Source organism: Muntiacus reevesi, chromosome 2, assembly GCF_963930625.1.
Source record: "Muntiacus reevesi chromosome 2, mMunRee1.1, whole genome shotgun sequence".
NCBI lineage: Eukaryota > Metazoa > Chordata > Mammalia > Artiodactyla > Cervidae > Muntiacus > Muntiacus reevesi.
In genome coordinates this window covers 216,536,793-216,555,970 of record NC_089250.1, presented here as the reverse complement: position 1 = coordinate 216,555,970, position 19,178 = coordinate 216,536,793, and the positions used below count along the sequence as shown (strand labels likewise).

General features: G+C 49.1%; 1 protein-coding gene across 4 annotated transcripts; it reads left to right on the top strand.

The window, feature by feature from the left end:
- The first annotated feature begins 38 nt into the window (after nt 1–38).
- CHST6 (carbohydrate sulfotransferase 6) lies at nt 39–18,562 on the top strand. 4 transcript variants are annotated; one of them, XM_065925036.1, is made up of 6 exons: nt 39–161; nt 289–557; nt 5,815–5,969; nt 9,276–9,465; nt 11,495–11,570; nt 12,365–18,562. In XM_065925036.1, exon 6 carries the CDS (start codon nt 12,381–12,383, stop codon nt 13,566–13,568), a length of 1,188 nt encoding a protein of 395 aa, XP_065781108.1. In that variant the 5' UTR covers nt 39–161; nt 289–557; nt 5,815–5,969; nt 9,276–9,465; nt 11,495–11,570; nt 12,365–12,380; the 3' UTR covers nt 13,569–18,562. The 4 variants fall into 4 exon arrangements, with proteins under 4 accessions (XP_065781108.1, XP_065781107.1, XP_065781109.1 ...); XM_065925035.1 differs by having other exon boundaries at nt 9,184–9,465; XM_065925037.1 differs by lacking the exon at nt 5,815–5,969.
- The last annotated feature ends 616 nt before the right edge of the window (nt 18,563–19,178 follow it).

Genomic DNA, 19,178 nt, shown 5'->3' with positions numbered 1-19,178 from the left:
CCGCGTTGGGCAGGCTGGTCCGAGCCCGGGGGCCAACCGGCTCTTTCCTTCCTCCCCTCCCGCCCCGGCGCCCGCCCGCCCGCTCCGGGACCGCAGCCACGTCTGAAAGCGCCTCATTGTGCGCGCTCGGCTCCGGCCCGCCGTCCTGAGCGGCCGCACAGGTAGCGCGCGGCGCGGGGCCGGGCGCCCAGAGGGCTCCGAGGCTGCTTCTTGTCCTGCCCCCCGACCCCCACCCCGGGACGGCTCCCCCAACATCCCATTCTTACGACACCTCTCTTTTTTTTTTAGGGGACTCCTGCCCGGTTTCCAGCGTCCCGCCGCCTTGGCTCTCCAGGTGCCTCCAATATTGACGGCCCCCGCTTGCCAAGCCCACGCCTCTCGGAGCGCCCTCCGCCCCGGGGGCACGGGAGAGCCGTACGACCCTGCGGACTGTCCGGCGAGGAGACAGCGGCTGCGGACGGAGCTGGGTGAAGGCGGTGTCCAGGAGTCTCGGCAGAGCCTGGGGTCAGAGCCGTCTGCCCCGCGCCGCGCCCCCGGGCCGGGACACCTCGCCTGGGGTACGTTGGTTCGTCCTCTCTACGCGGGATGAGGGTGCGGGATGCCCACACCCTGGGCGGCCGGGGCCTCGGCCGGGAGCCCAGCTGGGGAGGCGGTGACCCTGCAGCGCCCCGTGGGCTGTGCCAGTTGGAGCTGAGGGTGGTTTTTATGAGAACGTGAAAAGGGCATCGCTGGTTGGGAAGGGTCTTCCTGGGACTTCAGCTTCACAGGTCACTTCTTGAGGATCCCTTGTCTCTTGCAACTTGAGTTTCAAAGGATATGGCTTTCATTAAAAAAAAAAAAAAAAAAAAAAAAACCAGAAACAAAAAACTCTCCAAGGACTTTTTCCACGGAACCCTGAAGAAAAAGCAGCTCGGGCAAGTGAATTCGGAACCAGATCCAGCTGAATTTGAGTCTGGGGGCCCCTGCTCCCAGCTGCTGGACCGTGGGCAGTAATAGAGACCACCTCCCTGGGCCTCAGCATAGATGCCCAGCAGATGTTCACTCTGTTTTCTCTTCCCTCTTGTACTGGAGGCTTGAGGATGGGAAAAGTGAGGCCCCAAAGAGTGGAAAAGCCTTGGCTGAGGTGAAGCCATGAGTGAGGGAGCCAAGTGCCAGAGCTAATAAGAATAGCAGGCTGCTCGGTGAGCCTGGCCATGCCAAGGGTTACACTGTTCCATTTAATCCTCTCCAGACTGCCTGGTAGACGCTGCTAGAGCCTCCTCCTCAGTCAGCTGAAGCCCAGAGGTTATGAGTGACTGGCTCAAAGTCACACACCCCACTGGTTGTAGAGCACAATTTTAACCCAATCTGGCTTCAGAAGCCAGGCTTTCAGCCATGATTGACTATCTTCTGCTTGGGATGTACGGCTTCCCTGGTAGCTCAGTTGGTAAAGAATCTGCCCTGTAATGCAGGAGACCCAGGTTTGATTCCTGGGCTGGGAAGATACCCTGGAGAAGGGAATGGCAACCCACTCCAGTACTCTTGCTTGGAGAATCCCATGAACAGAGGAGCCTGGTGGGCTACCGTCCATGGGGTTGCAAGAGTTGGACATGACTTAGTGAGTAAACCACCACCACCACTGCTGCCTAGGCTTGATTCTTCCTATTGCTAGGGTCACTTGAACTTGGTTGGGCTATTTTCTTTGAATTTCCCTTATGCACAAGCTTTCTCTTGGATTCATAGAACAGTTGTGACGCAGGATTTTTAAAAGATCCTTGAACAAATACTTTTCAGTGAACTATGTACCAGATATTATCTAAGTGCTTTAATATTAATTCATTTAATCTTCAAATCAAGCCCATGAGTTGAGTTATATATTATTTCTCCTATTTATAAATTAAAAAAAAAAAAAAAAGCAAGCACAGAGAGATTAAGTAACTTGCTCAACTTGCTCAAGATCACCCAGGGAGTCATCAAATAGAGTTCATACTCTTAGCTCTTGTGCTAACCCTACTACCTGGTATGAGAGAGATAGAGTCTGGCTTCTAGGCTGGTCAGGAGATTTAGGTACAGAAATGCATGAACAAGAGTATTCTTTGTAGTGATAGTAGCATTAACAAAGATTTCCCAATATCACCTAATACTCAGTCCATATTAAAATTTCTCTGATTACCTCAAAGATATCTTCTGACACTGGGTTTGTCTGAATCAGAATCCAAACAAGATCTACATGTTGTCTTTGGTTGTTTTGTGTTTTCTTTTTGTTGTTGTTGTTTCTGAAAATAAGTTTTATTTAAATAAGGGTTTAAATACATTACATAACATTAGAACTGAAGAGGACGGGGGGGAAAACCCCAAAAATCAGTTTGTGACTTCACATGGCATTGGGCCGCTGTTGCTAGTGAGTTGCAAGCTCTACAGCTATGACTGATACATCGGTTTGAAATTTGTTCCCTTGTCAGAAGTTGAACTATTAGAAGGTTGGCCTCACCTTCTAGTTTGGGAATCGATTATTTAGGATTTATCTAGTCAAAGAGACCTTGGTGGCAAGCCAGATGTCCTGGCCCCTCACTAGAAGGTGGTTGCTCTAAGCTCTACCCACTGGGTCACATTGGAGACAGCAAGGGATCTTTCCCCGACCACCAAAGTCCCCTCTGGCAGTACAGCCACCTCACCCATCCTCCATTCTCCGCTTCATCAAGGGCTGTCCAGGTGGTGATGTTCTCTCAGGACAGGGAACTCTGCAGAGGGACTGCTGAGGGACTTCCGGCCAGACATAGCCTCCTGTGATCCTGGGGCTCTGGACTTGGCTGAAGCATTACTGTTACTCATTTGGTTCAGGCTAGACACTGCCAGGCGCCTCTGCTTGACCTCTGTTTAAATGAGTGACCCCAAGACTAGACAGCATGGTTCTGTTCAGTTTGTTGCATGAAGGAGTTCCACTAGTCCAAGTTAAAAGCAGACCCCAGATGGTTACATTATACAAGCTGTGAGGTGTTTAAATTTGTGACAGGGACAGAAGGGAATTTCTACTCATTGCAAGGAAATCCTCACTTAAGCCTCAGTGAGCCAAAAGCTCTTGATCCCATGAACCTTCAGCTGGTCATCCTTAGCAAGTCCAGTCTCTATCAGGAACTGTCCTTAGCCAGTCCAGTCTCAACCAGGAACTGGCGTATGTTCTTGTGTTGGTCACCCTGTAGCTGAATTCCTTCTCCATCCTCTAGATGCTCAGTGCAGTACCATTGCAGGCAAATTTCTTCCTAAACGCCTTCACTAGATTCTTTTTATCGTAATCATCAGCAATCCCCTGGACGGCAGTAATGGTCTTCCTGTCGTTTCTTCATCGAATCCTTATATGGATATAATCCTCAGTGCCAGCAGGAGGCAGATCAGTACCCTTCCTTGCATCATCAGCAAAGGGGTTCAAAGAATGGAGGTTCTGGATAGCGGACATAAATACAATTTAAGGCGGCCGCAGGAGATGGTGGGCAGGGGATACGGAGCCTTGGGAAGCGAGGGGACTGGAAAGGGAGTCTGCTGAGTCCTCGGCGGCAGCTCAGTGACTGGGCCAAGTTGTTTTCTTCTAAAATAGTCCCTTCCTTTTTTCTTTCCATGCCACTGACTGATGAAAATGATTTAGTCTTTAAAAAAAGATTTACTTTTTAAAAATAAATGAATCAAAGTAAGAGATTAAGAAAAATAAACCAGAGAATATTCCAGACTGTCCCTGCATGAGAGGGCTCAGTCCACACCGGGGGGCGGGTGCCAGAGAGGAATGGGTGAAACGCATCCCCTCCGCTCCCTGCCAGTGTTACTTCGGAGAAGAGGGGGAGTCCCAGACCTGGGGGCCTCCAGCTGTCAGGTGCGCTGATTTAGGCCACGTTAGGTGCTGTGTGAGGTGTGCTTTGGGGATCCCCAAAGTTCAGAGCCTTGGGAAAGGGCTTCTGTGTTGGTATCTGCTCATCTGCTCTGGAACGCCCCCTGCATGGCTCTGAGCCAAGGAGACTTGAAGCTCCTTTCCCAGACTAACTTGATTTCACTTCCCAGTAGGTTCCTGCAAGCAGATCTGGTTACTCCAGTGCATCTGGACTCTGTGACTATAGCCGCCCTACCTCTGGCTGATGCCACACGGCTGCTCCCCAGGGCCATCAGGGGAATGGCAGATGTGGCCAGGGCTTAGGGCCAAACACGTCTTCACCACCGCCTGCCCCAGCCCAGAGCCCTGAGGCTGAGTGTGGAGTTGGAGCCCTTGACAAAGGCCAGGTGGTTTTCCATCCTCTGCCCCTCCCCTCTAGCCACCTAGGTACTCAGGTCAGCTGGAAGATGGTTTGGGGGTGCGTCTCTCCCTGCAATAAAAGCTGAGTCAGCAAACTCCACCCATGTCTCTTTGAATCGATTAAACAGAACTGACTGTTAATGATTGACGAAGTAATAAAACAAGAAAAAAATGACCTGTAATCTGGCCACAGAATAGTAACCACCAATATTCAGCGCGCATCTTTCTGGATTTCTTCCTATACTAAATAATTTTGGGTTTTGTTTGTTTAAGTAACAGCTTTATTGAGAGATAACTCACATTCTTTGAAGTTGTGTTAACTGTACAGTTCACTGGTTTGCAGTATATTCAGTCTTGTGCGTTAATCACATGAAGGTTCATCCGTGTTGCAGCACGTATCAGTCCTTCATTCCTCCTTATTGCCAGATGATATTCAGTTATCCACTCATCAACTGATAGGCATTTAGGATGTTTCCACTTTGGGGCTATTATGATTAATGCTGCTGTGAAAGTTCATGAGCACGTTTTTGTGTAGACATATATTTTTGATTCTCTTGGATTTGTGTATTTTAGAGTAGAATTGCTGGATCACATGGTAATTCTATGTTTACTTGAGGGATGACCTGCTTTCCACAGCAATTCACCGTTTTACATTCCCACCAGCAGTCTATGAGGGTTCCAGTTTCACCATATTCTCACTAACACTTGCTATTATCTGTCTTTTTTATGACAGCCAACCTAGAGGATGGGAAGTGGTATCCCAATGTAGTTTTGATTTGCATTTTCCTAATGGCTGAAGCTATCAAGGATCTTTTCATGCACTTATAGACCATGCATCCATCTTCTCTAGAGAAATATCCACTCAAATCTGTTGCTTATTTTAAAATTAGGGTTTTTTTTTTTTTTTTTTTTTTTTAAATTATTGTTCCATTGTAAGAGCTCTTTATATATGGGTACAAGTCCCTTGCTATTTATATGATTTGCAAATATTTTCTCCCATCTGTGGATATCCTTTCAGTTTCTTGATGGTGTCCTTTGATATTCATGTATTTTTAACACACTGAAAGTTTTGCTGTGTTGTTTTTTTTTTTTCCACTCAGCATTATGTAGTGAAGTGCTCTAAAGTTAGACAGCTAGAGTTCAGATTCTGACTGTTGTGTGTGGGCAAGTTCCTGAAACTTTCTAAGCCTCAGTTTCCTCTTCTGTAAAATAGGGTAGCACATCAGACACACCTGATAGGATTGTTGTGAGATACTCCTGATCTGATCTTCAGAGGAAGACGGGTGGTACGTAGGAAGCCCTCACAGGTGGTATTCCATGATTCCCACACCACCACAGGCATCCATCTTTCTACTCTCTCTCCCCTTTCCTCCCTCGGTGCTTTTCCCATCTCATGTTCTTCGTTTCTCTCTCCCTTCCTGTCTTTCCTTTTTCTTGCCCTCCGCGTCAGCCTTCTCTCCAACAGATCCCCTGGGCTCCATCAGAGCTGGTTCGTATCCAGGGGTGGCCCTTGATGCCTCAGGTCCACACACACCTCATCTGAAATCTCTTTTCTTTAGCTTTTGGGATTCCTGAACAGAATGGCCTGCAGCTGATGCCACACTGAGAGAAATCTGAGCCAGGGGGTGGTACCTAGGATTACCTTTCACTGCCTTAGACCGCAGGGCTGGGAGACGCTGGAGACGGAGGAGCTGCAGCCAGAGCGGGCCTGCAGGTGAGTACGGCCCAGAGGGCAGATGCCTGTCTGCCCGCACCTGCCCTGCCAAGCCTCCTCTGCCCTGCGGCTCGGTGTTCCCACGGGCACATCAGATAAAACGGGGACTCCTTCTCTCTCAGACCAAGAGCTAGTCAGGGATGACTAGAAACTGTCGTAACATTAAGGTGCTCGGCAGAAAGAAATACAGGACAAGTGGGGAATCACTCCCTTCTGATTTGGATCACAGAGTGCCTGATATCAATTCAGCAAATATTTATTAATATCATCTCACTCAGGCTTTGGGGCAATCCCTGACATGACACTTACTGTCTTACTCTGGCAGGATACTTAACTTTTTTTTTAAAGCAATTCAATGATCTTAATATTAGGTTATTTTTTGTTTGAAAAAATAAGATTTTTGCGATCTCTACCTCCTGAAATGTGACATCAAGCGTACTTCTTTTTTTCTTTTTAAATGAGCGACTGAGCCCACATACCCTTTACCTTATAGTTTGTAGGCACTGAATTTGTGAGTATACAGCTACTGTTTCTGAAAGAACAGACATTAAGGGACTTCCCTGCTGGCCCAGTGGTTGAGACTCTGAGCTCCCAATGTAGGGGCCCAGGTTCGATTCCTGGTCAGGGAACTAGATCCCACATGCTGCAACTAAGACCAGGTGCAGCCAAATAAATGAATAAATATAAAAAAAAAAAAAAAAGAACAGACATTAAAAAACTGTACCTGTCAATGCAGGACCAGTTCCATGTTCTCCAGTGTGTGATGGGCAATGTGTCTTAGTGGCCTGAATACACAGGATCTCAGCTCTCTACTATTGGAAAGCTTAATCTTGCTAACCTGGGATACAAAACAAAGTCCCTCTAGGCTTTTTGATAAAACTGATTGGCATTTTTCTATGGGCTATCATATTAGCTATTATTATAGAAAGCTCAGTCATGTCTGAGCTTTGCGACCCCATGGACTGTAGCCCACCAGGCTCCTCTGTCCATGGAGACTCTCCAGGCCAGAATACTGGAGTGGGGTATCATGCCCTCCTCCAGGGGATCTTCCCAACCCAGGGATGGAACCCAGGTCTCCTGCATTGCAGGTAGATTCTTTACCATCTGAGCCACCAGGGAAGCCCATAGAAAGCAGGACAGAGCCCTTTTCTTTCTCTTTAGTCCCTTTTCTTCCCTCCAAATTACTATATTTACAGAACACTTTCCTTTTTCTGGCCGAGCTTGTGGGATCTTAAGTTCCCTGACCAGGGAGTGAACCCTGGCCCTCGGTATGGAAAGCCCCGAGTCCTGACCACTGGACCACCAGGGAAGTCCTGACACTTTCCTCTTCACGTACTTCTTACTGAACTAAGTTTGTGTCAGAGGCCTGGAGGCAGGAACTATTTCTCTAATTATAATTGTACACTAATGATGTTCTGTATATAGTGAGGAGGAGGGAATAGAAGAGGTTTGGGGAAATTCAAGGCGCAGTTCTGGGTAGATTGCATGGAACAGGGCAAGAACCAGTTGAAAGTCCTGGGCTGTGAGGCCGTCAGCAGTGTCTGGTTGTGAGAGGTCCAGGAAAGCACTAGCCACCAGGTTTTGCTTTCTTTAACAGAAAATCTACCATGAATGGGGCTGGGTTCAGTGGGATGGTTTCTTTTTTTTTTTCCGTGAGATACTGTACCTACAGCCTCTCTGGCCTTCCTCTGAGCCTTGAACATGAAATGCTTCTTCTCGGAGCCTTCAGAGATGCTGCTTCATCCTACATACTGACCTCTTCTCTCTGCCTGCTCCTTCCCACAGTTATTCCTTGCTCAGCCATCAGATCCCAATTCAAAAAGCACTTGGCTGAGGAAAGACTTCCCTGCTTGCCCTCAGCTGCAGGCTTCCACAGCACTGTCCTTGCCCTTCATTATATTTCTTATCAGTTAAGTTCAGTCGCTCAGTCGTGTCCAGCTCTTTGTGACTCCGTGGACACTTCGCATGCTTGTGGTTAAATGATCACTTGCTTCGTGGTGATCTTCTCAGCTAGAAATTAAGCTGAAGGCAGTGGCCACGTGTCAATACTTACTTTCATGCTTTGCATATAGTAGCCACATAATAAATGTTTATAGAATGAATGAAATAGTGCATGAACATACAATAAAGAATTTCACATAAAATTTTAGGATATTTACAGAATTTCTAGTATGTATATGCTTTCTTCTTTTAGGTCTTATACACTTTAAAACTTTTATTTATTTTTATTTAAGTATAGTTTATTAACACTGTTTCAGGTGTATAGCAAATACATACATACACATATATATATACACATACGATTCTTCTCCAGTATAGGTTATTACAAAATATTGAATACAGTTCCCTGTGCTATACAGTAGGTCCTTATTATTTATTTTATATATAGTAGTGTATATCTGTTAATCCCAAATTTCCAGTTTATCCCCCTCCTCCCTTTGGTAACCACAAGTTTGTTTTCTATGTCTGTATGTCTATTTCTGTTTTGTAAATAATTTCATTTGTATCATTTTTTTTTTTAGATTCCGCATATAAGTGATATCATAAAGTATTTGTGCTTCTCTGTCTGACTTAGTATGATAATCTCTAGGCCCATCTGTGTTGCTGCAGATAGCATTATTTTATTCTTTTTAAGGCTTGGAAATATTCTATTGGATATATGTACCTTATCTTCTTTATCCATTCATCTGTTTATGGACCTTCAGGTTGCTTAACAACAACAACAGATGAATATTGGGGTGCATGTATCTTTTTAATTAGAGTTGTCTTTTCAGGTATATGCCCAGGAATGGGATTGCTGGATCATATGGTAGCTGTATTTTTAGTTTTTTGGTAAATCTCCATACTCTTCTCCATAGTGGTTGCACCAGCTTAGTAATACAATTTCCATCAACATTGTAGGAAGGTTCCCAAAAGGAGAAAGCTCCACACACACAGAATTTTGTACCACTTCCTTGTATCACCTTTTCAAAAATTAGACAAATAATAAATATGTGCCCACAAAATATTACAAAGGATTCATAGGAGAGGCAGATGAGCCTTCCAGAGGGGGAGCTTCATTGGGCAAAGGTTTAGGAGTGGGGCCACCCAGAGCCCCACCCTGGGGGCCTGGCACTTGGATTCAAACCCTGCCCTACCCCTCACCAGCTGTGTATTCATGTCTCTAAGCCCCATTGCCTCAACTAAAACACACAGGATGATTTTTACCTTCTAGGGACTTGGGGAGAATAAAACTCAATCAAGAAGATAAAATACACATCCCAGTGCCTGCCTGACATCTTCTTCCTCACTTGAACCCTGGGCCAGTTGGTGGTATGCTGAATATAAGGTGGCTTCTCAGAAAACTCCCAGCTGGGGCCTGGATTCTCTGGACACCCTGCGTGGGCAGGATGTTCCCATCTGCTTCCTAGTCCTGGAGTTCCAACTGCGGGATCAGATACCAGTTCCTGTATAGTGTGAGTCACTTAAGAAGACCTCTGGCATCCCTGGAGCACAGGTAACAAGCATCTCGGCCTGGGGGTAAGATCCTCCTTGCCAGGGGAGGGTGAGGCGAGCCCCAGCAGCTGTGTTTGGGCCCAAGTATCGGGGTCGTGTGTTCTGCAGGATGTCCCGGCATCAGAGGAGAGGCCAGCAGCCTGTGATCAGAACGTGCCAGAAACCTCAAAATAAGTCCTGGTTTGGGGTCCCTTGCTGGCTCTCCAAACCTTGGGTCCTTCGTCTAAAAAATTGAGATCATAGGGAATTCCCTGGCTGTCCAGTGGTTGGGACACCAAGCTTTCACTGCTGAGTGTCTAGGTTTGATCCCTGGTCAAGAAACTGGGAGCCCACAAGCTGAGTGCTGCAGCCAAAATAAATAAACTAAAAAAACAGATCATAATGCCCACCTCAGGGGCTGTTGTGTTAAATCGCCTAGCTGTATGCTTACTTAGTTGCTAAGTTATATCCGTGACCCCATGGACTAGGCTCCTCCGTCCATGGGATTTCCCAGGCAAGAATACTGGAGTGGGCTGCCATTCCCTTCTCTAGGGGATCTTCTGAATCCAGGGATTGAACCTGCGACTCTTGCATTAGCAGGTGCGTTCTTTACCACTAAGCCGCCAAGGTAGCCCCAAATCACCTAGCCCTTGAGGTAATTTATGTCAGTAAAGAGGAGTCAGAGTTTCCTCCCTCTCCTGGGAAGCACACCCTCAAGGAGAGGGGGTAACGTGTGCAGAGCAGGCGGGTGGCTGCGGCCCAGGTCTTCCGGGGGACCCAGAGAGGTACCGAGCAGGAAACAAGAGCTGTTTGGCATCCTGCGGGCCCCTGACAAGGGGGGTGTCAATGGGGGCTCTGTGCCCCAGTCTAGATGCCAGCTGCCCTCAGTGGGGACATGGCCAGTGAAGGCGTCTTGGTGGGAAGCAAATGCTGGGAAAGGAAAGAGGAAACCTCCAGGTCCTTCCCCTCCTGAGCGGCTCATCCTTCAGATGGCTGCAGGAAGAACAGTGCAAAGAGGAGAAAACTCTGGGACCTGGGGGTGTGGGGGCTGGGCTCGGTGTCCCTTTCATTCTGGAGGACCCTCTGTGGGACAGTCTTTCTTAATTAGTTGGTATTGGAGTATAGTTGGTTTACAATGTTGTGTTAGTTTCCGCTGTATGGCAAAATGAATCAGTGATTCTGTCCATACCCACTCTTTTTTAGACTGTTCCCATCTGGGTCATCACAGAGTCCTGTGCTATAGCAGGTCCTTATTAGTCATCTCTTTTATATATAGTATGTGTATATGTCAGTCTCAGTCCCCCACTTTATCCTTCCCTCTGCACCCCTGGACATTCTTAAGATCCACTAAAGGTGGAGAAGGAAATGGCAACCCACTCCAGTATTCTTGCCTGGAAAAATCCATGGACAGAGTCTGGCGGGCTAAAGTCCATGGGATTACATGACTGAGCATGTGTGCATGAGGGTGGAGGGAGATGGGTTGGTAGCAATAAACTGATAGAACTAAAAAGAAAAAGGAAAAAAAAATCCACTAAAGGGCTCCATCGTGTTCGGGGGCTGCAGGGGGCCTGGGAGACGCTGGGATTCCAAGCATAGGTGACCTCAGGGGTCTTCTCTGGGTGGAGACTCCCCTTGGTTCCTCCTCTCAGACACAGCTGACCACTACATCAGTAACAAGGGGCATGTGTGGCGCTTTACCAAACCCTTTCCTCATATGTGTTTGCAGCAGCATTCCTCTCGACAACCTTAAGATCAAAATGTTATCATCCCCATTTTACAAAGGAGGAAACTTGAGTCTTGGAGAACTTAAGTCGTTTGTCCCAGGTCTCCCAGCTCCTGAGTGGCATCAGAGAGACTCAAACCCAGCAGGAGAGACTTTCATTTCACGCCCATCTGGGAAAATGTATCCAGCCAGCTGCTCATCCCTGCCCAGCTCCAACCAGGGGAAGGGCAACTAGACTCCCACCCCAGGGGGACTTCTGTCAGTCTGGGAAGACAGAGCCCTCCCAGCGTCCAGGGCCATCTGACCCAGCCCCTCTCCTGCCTTCCAGGCCCTGAAAAACCTCCAGGCCTCTCCCATGGATCTGTGATCGAGGTGGGCAGCCGTCCCAGCAGCCCGGGACAGCAGTAAGTAACCTCGGCACGGAAAAGGGCCTGCCCTCATCTCTCCCCTTCTCTGGCTCCATCCTACCGCTCCCTTAGCTGGTTCCTTCGGTCAACTCCCACCAATCCAGAGGGGTATCCTCCCTTGGGAATCTGTGCTTCCTGTAGGACTTCACTCTCCATGGGTGAGAGCAACACTTGCTGTTCTTTGTCTATTTATTTTTAATAGCAAAAGTAATATCTGCTTATTTAAAAAGTCAAACAATGCAGAAGCACACTATGCAGAAAGTGCAAGTTTTTGGTGATGAGAGTTACTACATGCCCCAGCCCTCGGGGCTCATCCCAGTACTCCAGGACCACGATGAATCCCCTTTTACAGATGGGTGAACTGAGTCACAGAGCAACGAAGCGTTTGGTCCGAGATCACAGGCTAGGAAGTGGCTGAGTTGGGAAGGCTCTGGTAAATCACCCAGCAAGCTATTTAGGTAAACAACCTAAAACTGCTCCTCTATAAGAATTTTAAGCAAAAAGCAGGACTTCCGTTTTATATATGTTGCCCCTGGAGAAAGAAAAGGGCTGCAGGAGAGAAAGAGAGACAAATGGAAATTCATTGCCCATAGTCTTGTGCAACTGGCCTTTGGCTCTGCGAAGACTGCTCATGCCTTCAAGTCGCGCTCCTGACTTGGAAGGTCCCCAGTGGGATGGTCTCTCTGGGGCGGTCGGCAAGTTCTAGGGCTGCTCTCCGGCATCCCCAGATGGGATGTGGGATGGGCGAGCGTCCCGCGGTCCCCGACGGCTACTGCCCGCTCCGTCTGCAGGTCTGCGGCCGGCGGCATGTGGCTGCGGCGCGTCTCCAGCACGGCGGTGACCGCGCTCCTACTGGCGCAGACCGGCCTCCTGCTCTTCCTGGTCTCCCGGCCCAGACTGCAGCCCCAGGCGAGCGGCGAGGAGCGCGTGCACGTGCTGGTGCTGTCCTCGTGGCGCTCGGGCTCGTCCTTCGTGGGCCAGCTCTTCAGTCAGCACCCCGACGTCTTCTACCTGATGGAGCCCGCGTGGCACGTGTGGGCCGCCCTGTCGCAGGGCAGCGCCCTGGCGCTCCACATGGCGGTGCGCGACCTGGTGCGTTCCGTCTTCCTCTGCGACATGGACGTGTTCGACGCCTACCTGCCGTGGAGGCGCAACCTGTCGGACCTCTTTCAGTGGGCGGAGAGCCGGGCGCTGTGCTCGCCGCCCGCCTGCAGCGCCTTCCCGCGCGGCGCCATCAGCAGCGAGGCGGTGTGCAAGCCGTTGTGCGCGCGGCGGCCCTTCCACCTGGCGCAGGAGGCCTGCCGCTCCTACAGCCACGTGGTGCTCAAGGAGGTGCGCTTCTTCAACCTGCAGGTGCTCTACCCGCTGCTCAGCGACCCCGCGCTCCGCCTGCGCATCGTGCACCTGGTGCGCGACCCGCGCGCCGTGCTGCGCTCACGCGAGCAGACGGCCAAGGCGCTGGCGCGCGACAATGGCATCGTGCTGGGCACCAACGGCAAGTGGGTGGAGGCCGACCCGGAGCTGCGCGTGGTGCGGGAGGTGTGCCGCAGCCACGTGCGCATCGCCGAGGCGGCCATGCGCAAGCCGCCGCCCGCCCTGCGCGGCCGCTACCGCCTGGTGCGCTTCGAGGACCTGGCACGGGCACCGCTGCCCGAGATCCGAGAGCTGTACGCCTTCGCGGGCCTGAGCCTCACGCCGCAGCTTGAGGCCTGGATCCACAACATCACGCACGGCGTCGGGCCCGGCGCACGCCGCGAGGCCTTCAAGACCACGTCGAGGGACGCGCTCAATGTCTCGCAGGCTTGGCGCCACTCCCTGCCCTTCGCCAAGATTCGCCGTGTGCAGGAGCTGTGTGCTGGCGCGCTGCAGCTGCTGGGCTACCGGCCTGTGTTCTCCGAGGACGAGCAGCGCGACCTCAGCCTGGACCTGGTGCTGCCGCGCGGCCCGAGCAGCTTCAGCTGGGCCTCGTCCACTGCCGAGCGCCCCGGGCCGTAGCATAGGCCCCCAGCTGGGGCTGGCGGTCACCAGGGCCAGGAGACCCACGCGTGGTGCCAAAGGGGCTGGGCATGCGGTGGCCCAGAGTTTGGGAGGTCCCACCTGTAGCAGGCCAGGACCAAGTTCCCAAACTAGTTTCTTTCTGCCCACTTCTCTTTCTTTCGAGTCCTCTTTAGGAGCTGAATGGTTTCCCCCGGTGGCTCAGCAGTAAAGAATCTGCCTGCAGTGCAGGAGACCCAGGTTCGATCCCTGCGTCGGGAAGATCCCCTGGAGGAGGGCATGGCAACCCACTCCACCATTCTTGCCTGGAGAATCCTATGGACAGAGGAGCCTGGTGGGCTGCAGTCCATGGGGGCAAAGAATCAGACGTGACTGAAGTGACTAATCAACAGCACATAGGACCTGAATTACCCACAGGAACACTCTTCATAGAAAGCAGACTGGTTCCCCCCGTTCTGGGCACAGGGAATAAGTTCAGACGACTTGGTTCTTTCGCCAGCACTTTCTTTCCTTCTCAGTCTCCCTCAGAATGCCTCATCCTGCAGCTGAGAAGGCTGGCCCAGCCCTACCTGGGACTGGAGGGGTACTGTGGCCAGCTGCCCCCTGAAGTCAGTACATCTCCCCCTCCACGGCACCCGCCCCAGACTCTGTGATGACTTGACTCCTTCTGCAGCACTTTCTTTCCTTCTCAGTCTCCTTCAGGATGCCTCATCCTGCAGCTGAGAAGGCTGGCCCAGCCCTACCTGGGACTGGAGGGGTACTGTGGCCAGCTGGCCCCTGAAGTCAGTACATCCCCTCCACGGCACCCCCCCAGACTCTGTTCCCCCAAATCCTCTGGCACCACATGTCACCAAAGCCAATGCTTTTATATTCATCTGTATCTTCAGCAAGAAATCAGCCAAGCCTCTATCTTGGGGTCTCCCCTTAGTCTCTCTCTGACCCAGTCTCCCAGGAGCCCACACGACCCCATCACCTGCCTAAGTAAGGTGAACCTTTGATTTGTCCTGATGGGAAAGTTCCTAGTTACGGAAATAAACATATTTAACCTGTATGATAAAAATTAGAGTTTATGGCCTGTAAAGTTGGAGAAGCAAAATCCAAAAGTGAAGAGACTTGTCCAAAGCTACAGGATGAAAAGGAAGATGAAGAGAGAGAGGGAGGTTTGCCCTGGGACCACAGTGGGGAGGAGAGGGTGCATCAGGCCTACAGAGACCTGTCTCCTGGACCAAGAAGGGTCAGATTTTCCCATCCTGTTTGCCCAAGGGCTCAGCAGTCGGCCGTAGCTAGGACCGCAGCTGCGAGGTGTGATGTAGGAAGTGCTAAGCTCGGGGTTCAGAGTGCAGAATCTAGGGAGCTTCCTGGATAAGCCTGGAGGGAGGCAGTGAGCAGACAAAGTGGAGGGAAAGAAGGCTGGGCAGGCTTGGGCAGCAAGCCAGGCAGAGCGTGTGGCAGAGCAAGAGGCTGGCAGCAAGATCAGTGCCTGGAGGGCAAGTCACGGGGTGAGTGTAACTAGATAAAGCTTGCCAGGAGCTTGGAAGAAAAAAGGCTCTAGGGTGGCTGTCCTCCTGTGGTCCTTCTGTGCCAGGCCCTGGAGGAGAACAAAATACGATTCCTAGCTGCAAGCTACAGCACCTGGCTCCACCAGCAGAGGGTCTTATGAAACAGAGGCTGGATTTTAAAAACGGAGGTGGGGGATAGGCGAAAGGGGAGGATGCCGGATATGTAAGAGCTAGTCTTGAATTCAGGAAATAAAAGCCAACAAGTGCTCAAAAAAATGTTGAAAATGAGGGAGAAGGGTCACAGAACCTCTGGGAAGGACAGGGGAGCAGACTGGAGTCCACACAAATAGAATACCCGTCACGCCGGAATACAGAGCTGGTCTGCGGACCGACAGTTGCCACCAGAACACCTACGCCTGTTCCCGCTGGGAGGGAGGGAGCTGCTCTCGCTGAGGCCGTCAGTCACCAGGGGGAATTCTGGAGGTTGCTGGCTTCCCCTTCTCAGCCTGGTGGGACGTGGATTGTAGACCCACGTCCTCACTGCAAAGCAGGCAGGTCAAGGGCAATCTGGCACTTTCCATTTCTTTCCTCGCGGGGAGCAGATGGATACTGACCTTGAAGCCGAAACTTCAGGATGCCTCAGTTAAGGACCTGTCTAGTTGTAGAAACTTCAGGCCCTATAAAGCTTCCATCTGCCCCTTCTCACAATAGAAGAAGGTATTTAAAATGCAGAATTTATTGATGACTTATGCTAGGGTCACATGGCTTAATATATGGGCTGGAACTCAAAAGCTTACATCTTTGACTTCGATGCTTATGGTTCTAGCAAGTAAACTGAGCTGGGGATGCAGCAGAAGACTCCATCACAGGCTTCAAAAGCCATATCATTACCCAGAGATGTGGGTCTCTCAGTGTCAAGGAGCTGTCCTGACTTTTTTGTTTGTTTGTTTTGTTTTCAGTTTTATTGAAGAATTGACATGAATCATTCTATAAGTTTAAGGTGTACAGCGTGATGGTTTGATTTACCTATATTGGGAAATGATTACGGTACTAGGTTTAATTAACATCAACCACCTCAGATAGATACAATAAAAAGAGAAAAACACAATTTTAAAGTTTATAAATGTTACGAGGGAATTCTCTGGCTGTCTAGTGGTTGGGACTCTGAGTTCTCACTGCCAAGGGCCCAGGTTCAGTCCCTGATGGGGGAAATAGGATCCTGCAAGTCACATGGTGTGGCCAAAAATAAAATAAAAATGTTCTAAGAGATGGAGATTTAATGCCTCCACCTCTTCTCATCTTCTCTCCAAAATTTTATTGTACTTTTAGTTATATAATTGACCTATAGTGCTACATAAGTTCCAGGTGCACAACATAGTGATTCGATATTTTTAAATGTTGCAAAATGATCTCCTCTGTCCTGGCATTGAGCTGCAAACATCTCAAGGTGGGCAGTGGGCTGGGGTAATGGGGCCCCTGCCACCGGCCCCTTTCCTCCCCATATGTGGCCCCCCCACCCCAGGATAGCCTCTGGGGATAAAAGCAGACTTCTGGCCCCACCTGGAAGGAGCACATGGTTAAGTGGAGGAGTCAGCCGGGAAATCTGCAAGTGCTATGTTTGGGCAAAGAAGGTCCAGCCAGAGGTTCATGGTGCCAGAGGCTGACATGCAGTCACGGATCCCTAGTGGGATCCAGGAGGGCATTTGGGTTGGGGCTCGGAGCCCAGCCTGATCCTGGCATCCACAAGTTTCCTTTGTCCCTGCCAGGGTCACAGGTTGTCTCGGCGACAGCACAGTGAATGGCTTTTGCTGTGTGACCCACTCCTTCTCACCTGTCTCCTGAGGTTCCAGGATGCCAGTGACTGGCTCTCAGATGTTGCTGCCTGCATACGGGGCCTTCTGGACAAGTCTCTGCAAGAGCTGCAGGGCACAGCGAGTTTCCAGCAAGCCCCTAGGTGAACCCAGATAAGGTTTCAGGACAAAGTGCCCAGTGCAGTGTTTTCATGAGTTAGCCCCGGATCAGGCCCTGGAACAGAAGAGTCAAAGCCTTTGCTCTGGTGGGGAGTGCAGACGCTAAGTAAAAAGTCCTATAAATAAATATGCAACTGTTGATTGTGCTCTAAGAATAAACAATAAGAATGGGTAAAGGGTGGCCTGCTTTACTGTGGAGAGTCAGGAGAACATTTTTGAAGAGAAATTTTTGGTTCAAATAAAGGATGGATAGGAGTTCATTGGTCCCCTTGGAATCAAGTTTCCTTGACAAAACAAAAGACTCACTCCCGGGAATCCAAGCTCGTGGTGGGAGAGGACTCCAGGAGATGACTGAGTTTGTGTATCTATAGTAACGATTCCTAGAAATAGAACTGCTGGATCAAACAGCATCCATCTTTTAAATGTGAAAATGCCAAATTACTCCAAAAATGAAGTACCAACTTATACTCTCTGGAATGGTGTAAGGAATGCCCTTGTCACCCTTTTCTACTGAGCGCCCCCCCATCATCTATAAAGAGGTAAATAATTTTCATTTTTACCTACCTAATGGAATATTTGGGCTTTCCTGGTGGCTCAGATGATAAAGAATCTGCCTGCAATGCAGGAGACCCAGGTTCAGTCCCTGAGTTAGGAAGATCCCCTGGAGAAGGAAATGGCAACTCACTCCAGTATTCTTGCCTGGAGAATTCCATGGACAGAGGAACCTGGTGGGCTATAGTGCATGGGTCACAAAGAGTCGGACACAACTAAAGCAATACACATTCACTGTTACAGTGCTACTAGGAACAATCTTGTCTGTATCTCCTGGTACCAATGCTGTAGGATATTTGCCTAGGAGCTAAATAGGTAGATCAAGAGTATCTTCATTCAACATTATTCCAGATGGTTGTTATCTATTTACGGGCTTCCCAGGTAGCTCAGTGGTAAAGAATTTGCCTGCGATGCAGCAGACATGGGTTTGGTCCCTGGGTCAGGAAGATCCTGACCCTGGAGTTTCCTCCTGGAGGAGGAGATTGCAATCCACTCCAGTACTCTTGCTTGAACAATCCCATGGACAGAGGAGTCTGGTGGGCTACAGTCCATGAGGTCCCAAAGAGTCGACACAACTGAGCATACATATATCTGTTTATGCCTCCATAGTTCCAGCTGCCCTATAACCTCAATAACAATCAACTTTCTCAGACTTTAAAATTTTTGGCTGTTGGGTAGTTGACAAGTGACATCTCATTGTGATTCATTTTGTGTTTCACTGATTAATGAGGTTAAGCATCTTTTCCTATTAATATTTTTGTTGGCCACTTGTATTTCTCTATCCAGGTCTTTTGTTTGTCATTTTCTTATTGATTTTTAGAAGTACTTGATATGTTCTGAATGCCACTCCTATGTCAGTGATTTGTATTTCAGATATTGTCTCCCAGTTTGTGACTTGTCTTTATATTTTCTTTGTGATAACCCTTGTATAACACAAGACCTTAAAGTAATTAAATTTACCCATTCTTTCCTTTATGGTCTTTGCTTTTTGTATCTAGTTTAAGAACTCCTTTACCATCATGGACATAAAGATATTCGACATTGTCTTCTGAAAGTTTTATAGTTCTTCACCTCACTGTAAGTGAAACAGAGGTGGTGGGTGGCTAAAAAATAAACACACACACACACCAAGTTTTTGTTTGCTTTATATATGCTTCATAATTTTCTTGTAAGTTTGTGTTTTTCCTGAAGTTGTGTTGTTTTTCAGGGTTTTTTTTTCTCCCACTGAGATAAAAAATGGTACCTTCTTCACCCTGTTCTTAAAATTGTGAGATTCTTAACCAGTTTGTCTGTTGCTGAAATCTACTTCATTATTTTTCCTGAGGATATTCCTCCTTCTGTTCCTATCTGGTTAGGTGGCTACTAGGACTGTTGCACAGAAGTCCATCTAAGACTCCTGGTTAAATCCACTATTTTTTTTTTTTTTGGCCCATCTTTCTCTTAGTCATCACTCTTTTTTTTTTCCCATTTATTTTTATTAGTTGGAGGCTAATTACTTCACAACATTGCAGTGGGTCTTGTCATACATTGACATGAATCAGCCATGGAGTTACATGTATTCCCCATCCCGATCCCCCCTCCCACCTCCC